The sequence below is a fragment of the Cyprinus carpio genome, chromosome B6 (genome assembly GCF_018340385.1).
Source record: "Cyprinus carpio isolate SPL01 chromosome B6, ASM1834038v1, whole genome shotgun sequence".
In the NCBI taxonomy this organism is placed as follows: domain Eukaryota; kingdom Metazoa; phylum Chordata; class Actinopteri; order Cypriniformes; family Cyprinidae; genus Cyprinus; species Cyprinus carpio.
The window spans coordinates 26728028-26747068 of NC_056602.1; the positions used below are offsets into that span (position 1 = coordinate 26728028).

General features: G+C 33.9%; 1 protein-coding gene across 1 annotated transcript in view; it reads left to right on the forward strand.

Annotated features, from left to right (window-relative positions):
* Positions 1-19041, forward strand: part of esyt1b (extended synaptotagmin-like protein 1b) — a 36453-nt gene that overhangs the window by 11178 nt on the left and 6234 nt on the right. Inside the window, exons 16-49 of the mRNA XM_042725174.1 lie at positions 141-290; positions 542-658; positions 784-960; positions 2032-2117; positions 2207-2255; positions 2334-2423; positions 2507-2602; positions 3685-3756; positions 3851-3937; positions 4036-4182; positions 5939-6042; positions 6469-6631; positions 6720-6896; positions 6979-7061; positions 7353-7401; positions 7521-7610; positions 8191-8286; positions 8370-8441; positions 8530-8616; positions 11200-11346; positions 11541-11707; positions 11801-11921; positions 13996-14096; positions 14215-14323; positions 14459-14635; positions 14716-14798; positions 15071-15119; positions 15240-15329; positions 15697-15792; positions 15876-15947; positions 16036-16122; positions 16290-16430; positions 16644-16816; positions 16910-17030. Of these exons, the coding sequence (XP_042581108.1) occupies positions 141-290; positions 542-658; positions 784-960; positions 2032-2117; positions 2207-2255; positions 2334-2423; positions 2507-2602; positions 3685-3756; positions 3851-3937; positions 4036-4182; positions 5939-6042; positions 6469-6631; positions 6720-6896; positions 6979-7061; positions 7353-7401; positions 7521-7610; positions 8191-8286; positions 8370-8441; positions 8530-8616; positions 11200-11346; positions 11541-11707; positions 11801-11921; positions 13996-14096; positions 14215-14323; positions 14459-14635; positions 14716-14798; positions 15071-15119; positions 15240-15329; positions 15697-15792; positions 15876-15947; positions 16036-16122; positions 16290-16430; positions 16644-16816; positions 16910-17030 (3726 nt within the window). The remainder of the gene's footprint in view (positions 1-140; positions 291-541; positions 659-783; positions 961-2031; positions 2118-2206; positions 2256-2333; positions 2424-2506; positions 2603-3684; positions 3757-3850; positions 3938-4035; positions 4183-5938; positions 6043-6468; positions 6632-6719; positions 6897-6978; positions 7062-7352; positions 7402-7520; positions 7611-8190; positions 8287-8369; positions 8442-8529; positions 8617-11199; positions 11347-11540; positions 11708-11800; positions 11922-13995; positions 14097-14214; positions 14324-14458; positions 14636-14715; positions 14799-15070; positions 15120-15239; positions 15330-15696; positions 15793-15875; positions 15948-16035; positions 16123-16289; positions 16431-16643; positions 16817-16909; positions 17031-19041) is intronic.

Here is a 19041-nt window from a genome sequence, read left to right on the forward strand (position 1 = left end):
GTCTTCTGATCTGTTTACAATCCGACAGCTCTAAATACTGGTGCAAACAGGGCTCGAATACTGCCAGTGTTTGTCATCTCCAAATGGGAATTTTGCTAGTTCGAATTCATGTTACTTAGTACTTCTTCCATCTCTTTCAGGTGAAGGATAATGACCGTGTTCAGGTTTTGGGAAGTCTGTCCATTCCTGTTTCCCGTCTTCTCTCTTGTCAAGATCTGAATTTGGATGAGTGGTTCAATCTGGAGAATTCTGGTCCAGAGAGCCGCATCCACATCAACACAGTGCTCAGGGTAAATTCATCTGACACACTACCTTAAACACATACACACTACATGTTTTCTATTTGAGTCAGTTTGAAATTGACATCATTTTTAGCATTATAAAAGTCACTTTTAATCAATTTAATGCATCTTTGCTGAATAAAAGTAATTATTTATCAAAAGAAAAATGTCTTAAAAAGAAGTGTATGATGTTGTACATATTTCAAATCTATTATATTTGGAAAAAGACTCTCATTCGGTGTTGATGTCATTTCCTGCAGGTGCTCTGGTTGGATGAAGCCGCTGCAGCTGCCTCTCTCCTCTCCAGTGACCCTCTTTCAAAGAGTTCTGCCTCACGTCCACAAAAGACGACGCCCCATTCCAGCTTCGCAACTGAGGTGTGCAGACCTCATCCATTAGTCAACACTCTCAACTGAGTTATTAACAATGTATCGCATTAACCATATGAGTACTGAAGTCGATCATAACCAACCCTAAAATCATCTGCTCATTGTTCCTGTAGGGGATGCTGCGTATCCACCTCGTGGAGGGTCAAAACCTGGTTGCGAAAGACAATCTGATGGGTGGGATGGTGAAGGGCAAGAGTGACCCGTATGTCAAGATCCAAGTCGGAGGTGAAACCTTTAAAAGTCAAGTGATCAAGGAGAACCTCAACCCCGTCTGGAACGAGATGTATGAGGTGGGACTGCTGGGAAATACATTTAGAAATAACTCTAGACACTATGACTTTGTCTGGCTTTTGCTCTGCAGTTTTTAGTATGTACGTGTATTTTATATTTTCTTTAGCCATGCAGTCATTTGACATAAAAATATGCTGTATACAATCAAAGTCATTTTCATAAAAAACTTGCATCACAAATATAAAATAACCATATTTATTTCCAAAATGATAACAGGATATGACATAATGAATTAAATATGCATAATACATTTAATATATTTATGTTGATTTGTTTTAAAAACATAATATGGTCATGCAACAATGTTTGAAATGTGTATTTTTGCATGTTGCATACTGTTCACAATGCAATTCAAGGGCTTTACAAGTGTAAAGAAGTGATTGACACAAAAACCAAGCATTAAAAATTATATTAAAATTATATTAAGTTTATAACTAACTCTAAAAATAACTTGCATGCCAGTTTGTGTATCTATATATATATATATATATATATATATATATATATATATATATATATATATATATATATATATATATATATATATATATATATGTATATATAGTGTTTACATGCTATTTAAAAATAATTAAAACCTTTATTTAAAAAAAATAAAAAATAGTAGTCTGTATACAGTATATACTGCAAATTATGTCCCATGCAAATGTTCAAAACATTTATTTGTTGAACTTTTTTCCTTAATAAATAAAAATAATGCTATATATATAATAATAATACTTTAATACTATATATATTTATAAAACAATATTTATATAAATAATAATACTATATATATATATATATAGATATATATATATATATAATATATATATAAATGTAAAAAAAAATATATATAATATATACAGAATGAATTGTTCACGTCTATAATTACATATGGTTTATGTGCTTTTTTTTTTTAATACAAATATTAGTCTGTATACAAATTACGTGCTATGCAAGTGTTAAAAACATTTGTCTGTGGGACTTTTTACTTATTTAAGCTGCAGAATGATTGTTTGACAGCATGGCAAAGTAATTTGAACCTTTTTGTTTCCCATTGATATTTTTAAGTGGTTTTGACGCAGCTTCCTGGTCAGGAGTTGACCTTGGAAGTTTTTGATAGGGACATGGACATGAAAGATGACTTTATGGGAAGGTATGAGGGCTGCTGTCAATATAATCCAAAAGAATTCTAAACATGGTTTTGTTTTATCATTATTTAGGGATGTATTGTTTTTCTTTTAGGCTGAAGATGAATCTGAGTGATATAATTGACTCCGAATACATCAATGAGGTGAGTATATGTGCATTTGTAGTAATACGTCTAAAAATAAGCTGTATTAATATACTGATTCATATGCTTTGGTGTCAGTGGTTTACTCTGAGCGATGTTAAGCGTGGCCGTGTTCATGTCGCTCTGGAGTGGCTGCCCACTGTAACACAACCAGAGAAACTACAGCAGGTGAGCAGAACTAGCTCTAGTCCTCGTTCAGTGTCTGTCTGTGTTGACAATGCATTGATTAAACCAACTGACTTATTCTTCAGGTGTTGGAGTACCAGTCAAAGAGCTCGTACCTGAATAAGAAAGTACCGACTGCTGCTCTCCTGTTTGTGTATTTGGAGCGCGCACATGAACTTCCTGTGAGTTTGAAATCTCTTTAACATCTCAGTTGTTGAGAGCCAATGGAGACTGGGATCTTGCATGGTTCTCCTCCATAGTGTAACTGTGCTCAGATTTGCCAAGAAACAGTGCAATCAGAAGACTCAGAATGAAGTCAAACATTTCTCAAATTATCTTACAGCTGCTATTTTTGAAAATTGTTTATTTAGCAAAGATGCATTGAATTAAATTGATTAAAAGTGGCAGTAAAGACATACATAATGTTGCAGAAGATTTTGAATTCAAATAAATCCTGTTCCTTTGAACTTTATATTAACCGAAAAATGCTGAAAAAATGTATCATGGATTCCACAAAAATATGAAGCTGTTTTCAACATTGATAATAATAGCATATGTGACCCTGGACCACAAAACCAGTCTTCAGTGTCAATTTTTTGAAATTGAGATTTATACATCATCCGAAAGCTGAATAAATAAGCTTCCCATTGATGTATGGTTTGTTAGGATAGGACAATATTTGGCCGAGATACAACTATTTGAAAATCTGGAATCTGAGGGTGCAAAAACATCTAAATACTGAGAATATCAGCTTTAAAGTTATCCTAATAAAGTCCTTAGCAATGCATATTACTAATCAAAACTGAAGTTTTGATATATTTACGTAAGGAAATGTTCAAAATATCTTCATGGAACAGGATCTTTTCTTATTATCCTAATGATTTTTGGCATTAAAGAAAAATCGATAATTTTGACCCATACAATGTATTTTTGGCTATTGCTACAAATATACCCCAGAGACTTAAGACTGGTTTTGTGCTCCAGGGTCACAAATGTTTCTTAAGCAGTAAAATCAGTACATCAGAATGATTTCTGAAGGATCATGTTCCATTAAAGACTGGATCTTGCATCACAGGATTAAATTACATTTTAAAATATATTAAAATACAAAACAGTTATTCAAATAGGTTACACTATTTCACAATATTATTGTTTATATTGTTTTTTTAGGTGAAAAATCTGAAACAAACTTGATGCTTAAATGAAACATGTCGGAAATGTGTCCGAGTTGTTCTCTTAAATCTTAATGTCTTTGTGTGTTTAGTTGAAGAAGAGTGGAAAGGAGCCTAAAGTTGGTGCTGAGCTGATTTTGAGAGGAGCGTCTCATAAAACCACGGTAAGAAACAGTTTTTGCTGTTGAATTAATTATTGATTAATGATATGTGGATACAGTTGACTTTTCTTTTCTTTACTGACGCTGTGTGACGTAGGTCTCTGACCGCACCAGCTGTCCCCAATGGGACGAGGCATTTCACTTCCTGGTTCGAGATCCATTGAATGAAGACCTTGTTGTGAAGGTAAGAGAGTGCAAGCAGCACATTTTAATGTTATACAACTGTAGTGTTTTGGCCTTACCACCTGACTTTAACCTTTCTACCTCTCGTTTTCTCTTCAGTTGTCCCACAACTGGGACTTCTCTCTGGGATCTGTGGTGATTCCCATCAAAGAGCTTCTCTCTGAACCAGATCTGATGCTGGATCAGTGGCTCGATCTGGATGGAGCATCACCCCAGAGTCAGATTCTGCTCAGAGCTCAGCTGAAGGTAAAACACAAACACAGACATATTCTGTTTTCAAAAAAAGTCTAAAATTAATACTATTAAACATTATTACAATTTAAAATAATGGTTTTCTATTTTAATTAGGGCTGTCAAATGATTAATCACGATTAATCACATCCCAGGATGGTGATTAATCACAAATCACACATCCAAAATAAAAAGTTTGTGTTTACATAAATATATGTATGTGTTAAAATTTTTATTATATATAAATACACCCACATAAATTATAATTTTAGAAAATATTTACAATGTATACATTTATATAGTTATATTCTTATATTTTATATTATATATAAATATCTTGAATATAAAACATAACATATTTCTTCTTAAATATATACATGCATTGTGTGTATTTATATATACATAATAAATATACCAGTATATTATTATGTACACAAAAACTTTTATTTTGGAAATGATTAATCGTCATCAAAATTTGACAGCCCTAATTTTAATATATTCTAAAATGTAATTTATTTCTGTGATGCAAAGCTTAATTTTCAGCTGCCATTATTCTTACTCATTACTATCCATTGCTGCTTAATTCTAATCAATAAAAATAAAAATAAAATAGAACCACAATGCATTTATTTTCTTAATTTCTTCATTACCAACATAAATCAAACTATAACAGCATTTATTCGAAATGGAATACTTTTAAAACATTATAAACATCTTTACTTTCCCTTTTGATCAATTTAATGCATGAATTCCTGAATAAAAGTATTAATTAAACTTTTACAGGGTGTCTGCCGGTCTTAAAAGGTCTTCTTTATTCACCCTTCCACAATTTAAGGCCTTAAATTCATACAGTCATGGAATTAAATCTTGCATGCACTGCAAAAACAGAATATCTTCTTCTATATTTTTGTATTCCAATGCAAAAATCTAAACATCCTTAAATCAAGACACATTTATTTAAGATGCAAAAAAAAGGTAATTGTTTCCTCAGAAACTTAACTAAATTAAGTGAGTTTCTGCTTAAAAAAAGAATGAATATGTCAATGGGGTTTTAAAAATGTCAGTTTCAATTAAATTTTTCTGAGCACTTTGGCAGATATTCATTTACATTTATTACATTTACATTTAGTCATTTAGCAGACGCTTTTATCCAAAGCGACTTACAAATGAGGACAATGGAAGCAATCAAAAACAACAAAAGAGCAATGATATGCAAGTGCTATAACAAGTCTCAGCTAGCCTAAACGCAGCATACGTAGCAAGGGCTTTTAAATAATATAATAAATAAAAAGAAAACAGATAGAATAGAAAAAGAATAGAGCAAGCTAGTGTTAGTGTTAGTGTTAGTGTTAGCTAGTGTTATTCTTGTTTTAATCATAACCATTTTGTTCAGTTTCACAAAAAAACAAGACTTCTTATGTCACGTTGCTTCTCATGTAAATGCATCTTGATTTAAGAATTATTCAAATTATTCATTAAGAATTATTCAAATTACTTGCAAGAATTATTCAAATTATTCATTAAGAATTATTCAAATTATTCATTGAAATTACTTGCATTTTCTTTACTTGATCTTAAAAAGTTTTTTTTTTTTTCTGTTTTCAAAACGAAAATCAAAAAAACTCTAGCAGCCTGTACATTCGGCAAAATATCATTTAAAAATGAGTTTTCAAATAGAAAACAATACAGTCTGATCAGTAGTGCTTGAAGTTGGCTTGAACTGTGCCTTTGAAGTATTTTGTACTTGATGTGGTGTTATCTTATATTATAGATTCTTTGCCCTAAAGAGACGGAGAGCTCTGAAGACCACGAGGAGCCGAAACATCCGAAAGCGTCCAGCTTTAGAAGAAAACCGGAGGAGGAATTAGTGCAGAAGTGAGAGGGGGAGAATTTCAAATCATAGAGCCCTCATTTCATTATTAATCATATTTAATAAACAGTGCCTTAAACTGAAGTTCCTAATTAAAATAAATAGATCTGCAGAACTGACAACTGATATTTCATTCATAATTTCTCTTAAAAATTGATGATGAAATCAATCGAGTGTTAATAATAATAGTAATAATTAATAATAATTGTAAGTGTGTAACAAGTAACAAGTAATAGTGGTTGTTTATTGATTATAGTTGACTGTTAAATGTATTTATGGATATTTATTGATTGATGTTTAAGAGGAACAATGTTTGCTGTTCATATCGTTGCATGCTATGTAACTTCTGTGGCCACATAAGAGCGAAAAGACAATAAACTTACTTTGATTTTGACTTTGAGGTGTGTGTCTGTTTTTTGGGGGGGTTTTAGGTCTAGTATTGAGGAGGTCCCACCATCTCCTGTCAGCAGGACTTCCTCTGTGTCAGTCCCAGAAGAGGAGGAAGTCCCTGAGGTCACGGAGGTCCCAGAAGTTTCCAATTCAGATGACCTTCGACCCTTGCACACCAGCCCTGACCCCAGCTTTGGTGCCGAGGTGAGGAATGTTGAGATGGATGGTGGACTGTTAATATGGCTTATAAATGGAAACATACCAACACAGTGGGGTGATTTGATGTTTTTAGGGCGTGCTCCGCCTCCACCTGCTGGAAGCTGAAGATCTGGTAGCGAAGGACAAGATGATGGGAGGAATGGTGAAGGGGAAGAGCGACCCGTATGTCAAAATTCATATTGGAGATAAAATCTTTAAGAGTCATGTGATCAAGGAGAACCTCAACCCCACCTGGAATGAGATGTATGAGGTGGGTTTAGGTCCTCAGAGGTTTAGTTGATGTTAAAAATGGTTTTAAAAAAATAATATCATGTAATCAATGCTTTTTCCAGCTGGTTCTGACCTCCAGGTCGACCTCTGATGTCCTTGTGGAGGTTTTCGACAAGGATATGGACAAAGACGACTTTTTTAGGGAGTTATGTGGAAGTGTTGTTATTGCTAACTAAAACTAAAACTATAAAAAAAAAAATATTTGAGTTCATTGAAATAAAGCTGAAATAAAAGAGAAATATTAGATGAGAAGTTTTAAAAAAAATTGAAATGTTGCCTTAATACATTTTTCCTAAAATTACTTAATAATAAAAAATGGAATTCTAAATATAAAAGCTAATTTATTACCATTTCTGACTCCTGTGTTGTATGTTTGATGTGATGCTGGTCCATGTCATGTAATACATGTTTGCATATGAATGCTGCTTGGCCACAGGGTGAAGATCAGCTTACAGGAGATCATTCAGTCTCAGCTGACTGATGAAGTGAGTTGATTTATCACTAATATCTTTCCTCATTCTCTTCAATGTTCTAATTTTTTAGCAATTCAGACATATTGAATTTTTCGTTTTGCAAATTTCATTGTTTTCTTTCTCTGTGTCAGTGGTTTTCTCTGAATGACATCAAACACGGCCGGGTTCACATGATTCTGGAGTGGCTGCCCACAGTCACACAACCTGACAGACTACAAAAGGTAGGTATTATATTATTTATATTATATTAATAAATTGAAAATCTTAATCTTAAATTGAAAATCTTAATCTTAATTATATATATTATATTATGCAGACTTATGAATGATTTATGTTTTTGAGTTTTAATATTAGTTTGGTCTGAATGCAGTCCATCTAGATGATTAGAGTAAAATATTTTTATATATATACTTAAATCTTTAAAATGTAATTATGTAATTTAAAAATATTGATTTTTATATATTTATATCATTTCATATGCTAGTTGTGTAGTTAGCTTTTTTCAGTTTTACTTGTCTCGTGAGACTCGTGCTGTATGTATACACTGTGTCAAGAATGTAGCTTACCTTTCAGTAAAAATAATGAATGCATTAGCCATTTTGCATAAATGAATAATACATTTTCCATGTAAGATCAGGATAAATTGTTAGATTTTGATGTCATGAATTTAAAACTAAATGATTAAAAATATTATTTGAATGCATTTATCATTTATTTCTTAGTATGTTTAATATGAATGTATTTTATACAGTCATATTTATTTTGGTGTTAGAATCTCTTTTCTTGGTTTCTTCACGTCAGGCTCTGCAGTTACAGTCAGAGCATTCGTACCAGAACAAATCTGTGCCGTCAGCAGCTCTGTTCTTCATTCTCTTGGAGAGAGCTCACGACCTGCCGGTGCGTTTCTTATACGCATGATCCCACACAAATACAGTTATGCTATATTAAATGGAACTGTCTTAATACTGTCATGTGTGCAGCTGAAGAAGAGCGGAAAGGAGCCCAGAGCTGCTGCAGAGCTGGTGTTGGGTGACGTTTCCTACAAAACCAAGGTGGGAGTTTGTGCCTTTTGTAAAGAATCAGTTTAGTGTCAGTTTCTGACCCTTCATAAAAACAACTTCTTTGCTGGTCTTTTTAAAGGTGTGTGAGCGCTCCACGTCTCCTGAGTGGAGTGAAGCTTTTGACTTCCTGCTTCATAACCCTACAGAGGAGATTCTTATTATAAAGGTAAAATAGATGAAAGTTTTGATATTTAGATATTTAGGTAGTCGATATGACATAATCCATGTTTTAAACTAGGGTTGGGCCGATAGACGATGCCATCGTCCATTGCCGATGGCTGATAGACATCACAATGTTGTGCCGGCATCGTGAACCCCCCCACATGCACACGATCGCTTTTAGTTTCATATCACTTTTCGAGTTCACGATCGCACGTACTCTATTTATTTATGGATCGGCAGTAATCACAACACATTTACAAGATTTATATGTTTGTCAGTGGTACTGATGATCTGCAAAAATTCGCCATCGCCTCAGCATCTCTCCTTACACCGTGTCTCCAACCGGAATCGTGACGTTTCTGTGCGCCGCGCTGCATCAGCTGTAAGGGAAACAGTCTCAATTTAGAGCTCAAAAGGGAATCATTTAAGATTTTAAAGGGAATTTGACAGAATCACTGTTTCAGGCTGATCACTGAAACTGCCAGCGATTCCTGAATGAGCCTTTAAAACATCAACTCTGGCAACTGGATATTAATATCCAAAGTATAGTGAAAACCGCACAGCAGATCGGCTTTTAAGCATTAACTTGTAAGCACAAACACAAGATACTTCTCTTTTCAATATGAATAAGGAGATAAATCTAAGACCTATAAACTAACACATAAGCACACGCACTCACACCTTCACACAAGTTGCAGGAGGATAGAAAGTTAGGGAAGAATGAGTCAAGAGAATGAAATGTGAGAATCCCATGTTTTGAATACGGAAATTGCAATAGACATGAACAACCATCAGTCACTTAATTAACCCCTTGCATTGAGTTCAATGAGGTTAAAATTATATTATATACAAGTTACAGAGGTGAGTTGGAGGTTACTTGCGTTGCTGTGTAACGGGGTTCCCTTTGTTGTCTTTGAAAAGGGGGTTTCCCCAAGGTTGCTGATTGGCTGGAAGTTCAGTAGTCGTTGACTCTTGGGAAGCCCGTGGTTGGGCGTTGGCTGACGATGCGGAGTTGTGGGCTGGGTTGAAACGGGGGCACGCGAGGTTGACTCGGAGAACACGGCGTTACAAAACTTTCAGAACCCGGACCTGACTCTCAAAACGGAAAAGAAACAAAACTAAAGTAAAAGACCAGAAGTAAAGTCGAGGACTAGGTGGTGTTATCGTCTCATTGTAAGCAGCAAGCAGGCGTGCAGGCCGACGCACGCTGGAACCGGGCGCTCAAAGAACGCTAAAAAGATACCGCAATGACTAAAGCAAAAGCAAAAAGCATGACTAAAAGCTTAAAACTACAAGCAAAAGCTAAAAGCAAAATTTGATGGTGTCCTGCGTATTTAAACTGGCCTTTCGATCAGTGTTGTCTTGACCAATTCATTGTCTTTGCTCAGGTTGTTGCGATGTTTGTCCTACCCAATCATAAATCATATGTTATCTTATCAATCACGTGGTCCGACGAATTTTCCCCGCTCTTGCGGGGTTTAATTTTGGGACAGGATTCCTCTGTATAAGAATATGATACATTTGACAAATAACTGATGGTCAGAAACGTTTCAAGCAACCAGTTGAAACACATACATACTAAACATGAATACTGAATTTAAGCTAAATAGTTATTAAAAAGTACATCAATAATTGATTAGAAACATTAGTCAAATGTGTCGGTTACACATAAATGAATATGGAGTTAAGCAATGGACTGACATTTTTTTTATTCTAGTCAATCTTCACTTAGAAGACAGTTTTTGTGCCATTCAACATAAGGACGTTCTGTGAAAACTAGAGTTAAAAGTTACCCCTTAAAGGAATTTCAGTCTGGTACCGCTAGGTGGGTGAAGTCAATCCAATGATCTTGTTTACCTCTCATGAGTTTACATGTGACAGGCTATGCATCTCTTTGACCATCAATCTTGATCCCTCTTCCCAAATTTGACAATCTTTTCTCTGAATTGAAATTGTCAATAATTGTTTCTAATGGTGTTAATGTTGACAAGCTCTCTGTAAGAGGTTGGTGGGTTATCTTGCTTCAGACTGTGGTGACTAGATTGATTTAACATACTGTTTGCGCACGTCATAAATAGAACACGGCAGCAGTTTACTGTACGCTACACAGCTAAAGACTGTCCACACATTACTCAACAAAAAAACCATTTAAAATCATTTTAAACATCACCACAAAAACATAACAAATAAAAAACTTAATCACATTAATTTTTGGTGTCCGGTGTCACGCCACACCGCATCCAGTGTAGACAGCATCACTGATTATACTGAGTTCTATTGACTGATCTATATATAATGAATCTCTATTACAGATCAGTGGTTCTATAGTGTTTTGTTGTGTCGCACCGCGCCATGCCGCTCGCATCTGGTTTAGACACTGTGTAAGGAATCGTTTTTCCTTATAAGGATTTGCATTTCGGGCACACTCCCTAACTCCACAAACAACTAAACAACAATTTTGTAGACATCGCCCAACCCTATTTTAAACATTATGGACACGTTATGCATCAAAACCCCTTGTATATGTCATAATAAATATTCCTAATGGATTTGATCTTTGTTCATCTTTTCTCTCGTTTCCTCGTAGCTTTCAAGTGCCTTTGAGCAACCCTTAGGCTCAGTGGTTCTACCAATCAGAGAGCTGCTTTCAAAACCAGATCTACTGATGGACCAGTGGTTGAGTCTGGATGGAGCAGGTCCTGACAGTCAGATTCTGCTGAGGGCACAACTTAAGGTCAAACAATGATTCTTATTGCTTTTCGTAAACTGTAATAGGATTAACTTACTAATTGCCTTTTTCAAATTGTCCTTTCAGTTCTTAAAAAAAATTAAATATTGTATATCTCTCGCAATTAGTTTCATGTTGGCGTGTCAAATTGAGACCGGAAGACATCTGTAAATATTTAAATTACACTTGTTTCATATCAGATTTTGGACTCAAGTTTGGATACAAGTGTCCTTCATCGTAAAAAGCCTGTTGTTGAAGAAGAGCATTCAGTGGGTGAACAACACAAAGAAAAAGCTCCAGTCACTGTTGAACTGTCACAAGCTGCAGTCAGTAAAGAGTCTGAGAAGAAAACGCTGCCAACAAAAGGGTTCGATTGTTTTGTTATGATTACAGATTGCTTAAAAGTCATTTTGCTTCATTTTGAGAACTAAACCAGACTGCTTGTGTTTGTGATGAACAGGGTCAGTGAACTGGCAGCCTCTACTTTACTACTTCCTGAAGAACATCAGAAACAAACAGACAACCGTGATATAGATGTCCATCTCATGCCATCTGTACCCAAAACACAGCCTGCTGCTGAGGTTAGTTTGTGTATCATTTACTTAAATAATTTATTTTATATACTATTTCATTTTAAATTAATTAAAATCAATAATTATTTTAATCATAATGTCATTATTTATATTTTAATTTATTTAATGATATTATAAATTACTTATGAAATTATATGGTAAATTATTCAACTTATTAAACTATTAGCCTACACTTTATTTATTAAATTAATTTAATTATTTCACTTTTATTCAATTCAAATTTTTGGTCCCACTTTATAGTAGGTGGTAGAGGCCCCAGCCCGGCCCGTGTCCGACAGCTTATCAGAATTACCGGCCTGAGCCCGTATTTTTTCCCCTTCTCCAAAACAGCTTATACTACTGTTTCAGCTATTAAAATAGTTAAGTTTTATATGTAATGTCAAAGTGATTATATTTTGTTTTGTTTTTTTTATTAATTCAGAAAAATGTTTGGAACATTTTTTGTTAGTTAAATATAAGTTTTTGTTTTTTAAAGTAACGACCAAGCGGCTAGCGGCAGAGAGTGAGCCTATTTTTGATCAATTTAGCCTTCTCAAATCATCACAACTTGCCTAAAATAAAATCTATAGATATAAAACAGCTTATAACAATGTTTAAACAATAAACCTAGATAAATGTGTGCTATATCTAATAGTTTGTGCAGAGAGTGGAGCTGATGCACGCTCTGCAGGACATAGAGGCGCCAGCGCAATCACTTGCATTTTTTTCAGTGGATGTGTCATTTTTGCACATAAAGATAAGAGTAATACATCATTCATAACTGTAAAGGGTCTACTTTTATTTGTGTGCATTCACAATATCAACAAAACGTTGTGCATTTATAAAAATAAAAACATACATGATGCGCTTTCTGCCGTCTCGTCTTGAACAGGAGCGCTTCACAAAAAAGAACCGAAACTCAGTGAATACATGCCTCACAGATATGATAAATATATCTAAAAAAACCACTAAACTAAAAAAAAAAAAAAAAAAACAAAACAAAAAGAAAAACTCTTTCATTATAATCAAAATCATAATCCGTAAAGATGCACTTCTCTCTAAAAAGATGCACTTCTCTCCGTAATTCACCACGGTTAGTTTTACCGTTTCATATTTTAATTATCATTAAAACCGTATTAGATTACTGCGATTTGAACAACTCACGATAAATAAATATTGTCCAGCATAAAGCAAAGTTTTCAGTAACAGTCTCACGTGCGCACAGCACGCAGTATTTTTGTTTTGCGTGGAAACAGCAAAAGCTGAGAGGTTTTAAAAGAGTGCTAAGGGAATTATACAAATAAATATATGAATGAATGAATTATATGAATGTACCTGAAAAACCCACCCTTAAACCTACCCACACCACCAAACCTGTCCCTAACCTTTACCCCATCTCAATAGCGGCAAAACTTTTTCGCGGTACAATATGAACACAATAAGGACGTTGTACTTATTATTTTGATGTAAGTACTTAGTAGTTAAGGCCACTTAATATAAAGTGGGACCAAATTTTTAATTTAAACAGTATTTCAGATCCATTATATATTACAGTACATAAAACAATAAACTACTTTTTTGATTTTTCTTTTTTTACTTAAATGATTAAATATGGTGCAGTAAACTTTATTGTTTTGTTGAAAATGAATGGTGACCATATTTTTTTATTTTATTTTCTTTATTGATTTTAATTGAGTTAATTTAGTGTATTAATTACTAACTTTAATTATTTAAAATTTTTGTATTTTTCTTTTTATTTCAGTTTTTTTTGTAATTTTGCAATCTGTTTTTGTCTTTGTTAGTTTTTAAAAAAAAAAAATATCTATAGTTTTTATTCAGTTTTATGTCAGTTTTAGTTATTTCAGCACATCAAGTACTAAAAGAAAATAAAAAATATTTTTGGCAACTACTGGAAATAATTTTTTTTTTTTATATATATTTTATTTTATTTGTTAACATCTTTTATTTTGAGTAACAGGAATGATTTTTATTGTTTTATTTAATTGTTTTAGTTTTAGTTAACTTTTTAGTTTAGTTCACTTTTAGATAACTATAATAACAGATAATTTCTCATCATTCACAGGATCTCAGCAAAGTTCCTGATTCCACTCCCAGTGAGGGTGGATACATGGAACCAGTCAAAACATTTGGATCAGCCCATGAAGAGCAAAAACCAGAAGAGCAGTGAGTTAAAGACTTGATATAACCCTGATTTAGCTTTCATTAACAAAGTAAGATATTATTAATACTGAGCTAATATGATGAGCTATCATATAAAGATTGATTTCTTCATGTTAAACAGGTCTCACAAGAAGGTTTCCCCCAGTGCTCCTGCAGAGGAGACAAAAGTCAGTAGTTCTACAGACGTTCGACCCCAAAAGACCCGCCATGACCCCAGCTTTGGCACCAAGGTGAGTGGTACATTTCAGGAACTTTTAGCTTCCTACATCAGGATACCATTTCTAAGGATGTTGGAACATGTTCTGCTTGGCAGGATGACTTCAGTATTCTTCTAATGTTATGATTGTTTCATGTCTGTCCCATAGGGGGTGCTGCGTATCCATCTTTTGGAAGCTCAGGATCTGGTAGCGAAGGACAACATGATGGGAGGGATGATGAAGGGAAAGAGTGACCCGTATGTCAAGATCCATATCGGAGACACAACCTTTAAGAGTCATGTGATCAAGGAGAACCTCAACCCCACCTGGAACGAGATGTATGAGGTGGGTTTAGGTCCTCAGAGGTTTAGTTGATGTTAAAAATGGTTTTAAAAATAATATCATGTAATCAATGCTTTTTCCAGCTGGTTCTGACCTCCAGGTCGACCTCTGATGTCCTTGTGGAGGTTTTCGACAAGGATATGGACAAAGACGACTTTTTAGGGAGGTATGTGGAAGTGTTGTTATTGCTAACTAAAACTAAAACTATAAAAAAAAAAATATTTGAGTTCATTGAAATAAAGCTGAAATAAAATATAAATATTAGATAAGAAGTTTAAACAAAAATTAGAAATGTTGCCTTAACATATTTGACATAAAATAACTTTATAATATAAAAGCTAATTTATTACCATTTCTGACTCCTGTGTTGTATGTATGATGTGATGCTGGTCCATGTCATGTAATACATGTTTGCATATGAATGCTGCTTGGCCACAGGGTGAAGATCAGCTTACAGGAGATCATTCAGTCTCAGCTGACTGATGAAGTGAGTGATTCATCACTAATATCTTTCCTCATTCTCTTCAATGTTCTAATTTTTTAGCAATTCAGACATATTGAATTTTTCGTTTTGCAAATTTCATTGTGTTTTCTTTCTCTGTGTCAGTGGTTTTCTCTGAATGACGTCAAACACGGCCGGGTTCACATGATTCTGGAGTGGCTGCCCACAGTCACACAACCTGACAGACTACAAAAGGTATTTATTATATTATATTATATTATATTATATTATATTATATTATATTATATTATATTATATTATATTATATTATATTATATTATATTATATTATGCAGACTTATGAGTGTCAAGATTGTAGCTTACCTTTCAGTAAAAATAATGAATGCATTAGCCATTTTGTATTAATGAATAATAAATTTAATTACTCGTTTTGCATGTAAGATCAGGATAAATTGTTAGATTTTGATGTCATGATTTTAAAACTAAATGATTACAAATATTATTTTAATATAATTATTTATTTCTTAGTATGTTTAATATGAATGTATTTTATACAGTTTATTTTGGTGTTAGAATCTCTTTTCTTGGTTTCTTCACGTCAGGCTCTGCAGTTACAGTCAGAGCATTCGTACCAGAACAAATCTGTGCCGTCAGCAGCTCTGTTCTTCATTCTCTTGGAGAGAGCTCACGACCTGCCGGTGTGTCTCTTATACCCATGATCCCACACAAATACAGTTATGCTATATTAGATGGAACTGTCTTAATACTGTCATGTGTGCAGCTGAAGAAGAGCGGAAAGGAGCCCAGAGCTGCTGCAGAGCTGGTGTTGGGTGAGATTTCCTACAAAACCAAGGTGGGACTTTTTGCCTTTTGTAAAGAATCAGTTTAGTGTCAGTTTCTGACCCTTCATAAAAACAACTTCTTTGCTGGTCTTTTTAAAGGTGTGTGAGCGCTCCACGTCTCCTGAGTGGAGTGAAGCTTTTGACTTCCTGCTTCATAACCCTACAGAGGAGATTCTTATTATAAAGGTAAAACAGATGGAGTTTTGATATTTAGATATTTAGGTAGTCAACATGATATAATCCATGTTTTAAACATTATGGACACATTATGCATCAAAACCCCTTATATATGTCATAATAAATATTCCTAATGGATTTGATCTTTGTTCATCTTTTCTCTCGTTTCCTCGTAGCTTTCAAGTGCCTTTGAGCAACCCTTAGGCTCAGTGGTTCTACCAATCAGAGAGCTGCTTTCAAAACCAGATCTACTGATGGACCAGTGGTTGAGTCTGGATGGAGCAGGTCCTGACAGTCAGATTCTGCTGAGGGCACAACTTAACAACAAACAATAATTCTTATTGCAAACTCTAAAATGAAAAATTAACAAATTACCAATTTCAAATTTTCAAATCATCCCTTAAAAAAAAAAAAAAAAAATATATATATATATATATATATATATATATATCTCTCGCAATTAGTTTCATGTTGGCGTGTCAAATTGAGACCGGAAGACATCTGTAAATATTTAAATTACACTTGTTTCATATCAGATTTTGGACTCAAGTTTGGATGCAAGTGTCCTTCATCGTAAAAAGCCTGTTGTTGAAGAAGAGCATTCAGTGGGTGAACAACACAAAGAAAAAGCTCCAGTCACTGTTGAACTCTCACAAGCTGCAGTCAGTAAAGAGTCTGAGAAGAAAACGCTGCCAACAAAAGGGTTCGATTGTTTTGTTATGATTACAGATTGCTTAAAAGACATTTTTCTTTATTTCGAGAACTAAACCAGACTGCTTGTGTTTGTGATGAACAGGGTCAGTGAACTGGCAGCCTCTACTTTACTACTTCCTGAAGAACATCAGAAACAAACAGACAACCGTGATATAGATGTCCATCTCACACCATCTGTACCCAAAACACAGCCTGCCACTGAGGTTAGTTTGTGTATCATTTACTTAAAGATTTTATTTTAATTAATTATTAATTTATTTTATATAATATTTTATTTTAAATTAATTAAAATCAGTAATTATTTTAATCATAATGTCATTATTTATATTTTAATTTGTTTAATGATATTTTAAATTATTCATGAAATTATATGGTAAATTATTCAACTTATTAAATTATTAGCCTACATTTTTATTCAATTAAATTAATTATTAATTAGGGTAAGTTGTGGCCTAATGGTTAGAGAGCTTGACTCCTAACCCTAAGGCTGTGGGTTCGAGTCTCGGGCCGGCAATACCACGACTGAGGTGTCCTTGAGCAAGGCACCAAACCCCCACCTGCTCCCCGGGCGCCGAAGCATAAATGGCTGCCCACTGCTCCGGGTGTGTGTTCACGGTGTCTGTGTGTTCACTGCTGTGTGTGTGCACTAAGGATGGGTTAAATGCAGAGCACGAATTCTGAGTATAGGACACCATACTTGACTGTATGTCACGTCACTTTCACTTATTTAACTTTTATTCAATTCAAATTTTTGGTCCCACTTTATAGTAGGTGGTAGAGCCCTGCAAGGGCCTTAAATTTAGGCCCCAGCCTGGCCCGTGTCCGACAGCTTATCAGAATTACTGGCCCAAGCCCTTCTTTTTTTCATTTTTTTTTAAATGTTTGGAGCATTTTTTGTTCATTAAATATAAGTTTTTGTTTTTTAAAGTAATGACCAAGCGGCCAGCGGCAGACAGTGAGCCTATGTTTGATCAATTTAGCCTTCTCAAATCATCACGACTTGCCTAAAATAAAATCTATAGATATAAAACAGCATATAACAATGTTTAAACAATAAACCTAGATAAATGTGTGCTATATCTAATAGTTTGTGCAGAGAGTGGAGCTGATGCGTGCTCTGCAGGACATGGAGGCGTCAGCGCGATCACTTGCCTTTTTTTCAGTGGATACGCCGTCATTTTTGCTCATAAAGATAAGAATAATACATCATTCATAACTGTAAAGGGTCTACTTTTATTTGTGTGCATTCACAATATCAGCAAAACATTGTGCATTTATAAAATAAAGAAAACATACACGATGCGCTTTCTGCCGTCTCGTCTTCACAAAAAAGAACCGAAACTCAGTGAATACATGCCTCACAGATATGATAAATATATCTACAGAAAGCTTTAAATTACTACTTAACGAAATAAAACAAAACAAAAACAAAAACTATTTCATTATAATCAAAATCATAATCTGTAAAGATGCACTTCTCTCCGTAATTCACCACGGTTAGTTTTACCATTTCATATTCTAATTATCAAATAAAACTGTATTAGATTACTGCGATTTGAACAACTCACGATAAATAAATATTGTCCAGCATAAAGCAAAGTTTTCAGTAACAGTCTCACGTGCGCACAGCATGCAGAGTAGTTTCGTTTTAAGTGAAAACAGGGTAGAAAAGCTGGGAGGTTTTAAAAGAGTGCTAAGGGAATTATACAAATAAATATATGAATGAATTAATTATATGAATGTACCTGAAAAACCCACCCTTAAACCTACCCACACCACCAAACCTGTCCCTAACCTTTACCCGTATCCCACCTCAATAGCGGCAAAACTGTTTCGCAATACAATATGAACACAATTAAGACATTGTACGGGTACCAAATTTTTAATTAAAACCAGTAATTAAGACCAAATCCATTTCAAACATTATAACTTACACATTTTTTTTTTTTTTTTTTTTTTTACTTAAATGACTAAATATGTTACAGTAAACTTTATTGTTTTGTTGAAAATTAATGGTGACCATATTTATTTTATTTTATATTCTTTATTGATTTTAATTGTGTTAATTTAGTGTAATTGAAGCACTATTATAGTTTATTAATTACTAACTTTAATTATTTAAAAATTTTTGTATTTTTCTTTTTATTTTTTTTTTTTTTTTTTTGTAATTTTGCAGTCTGTTTTTGACATTGTTCTTAATTTTTTTTTTCATAT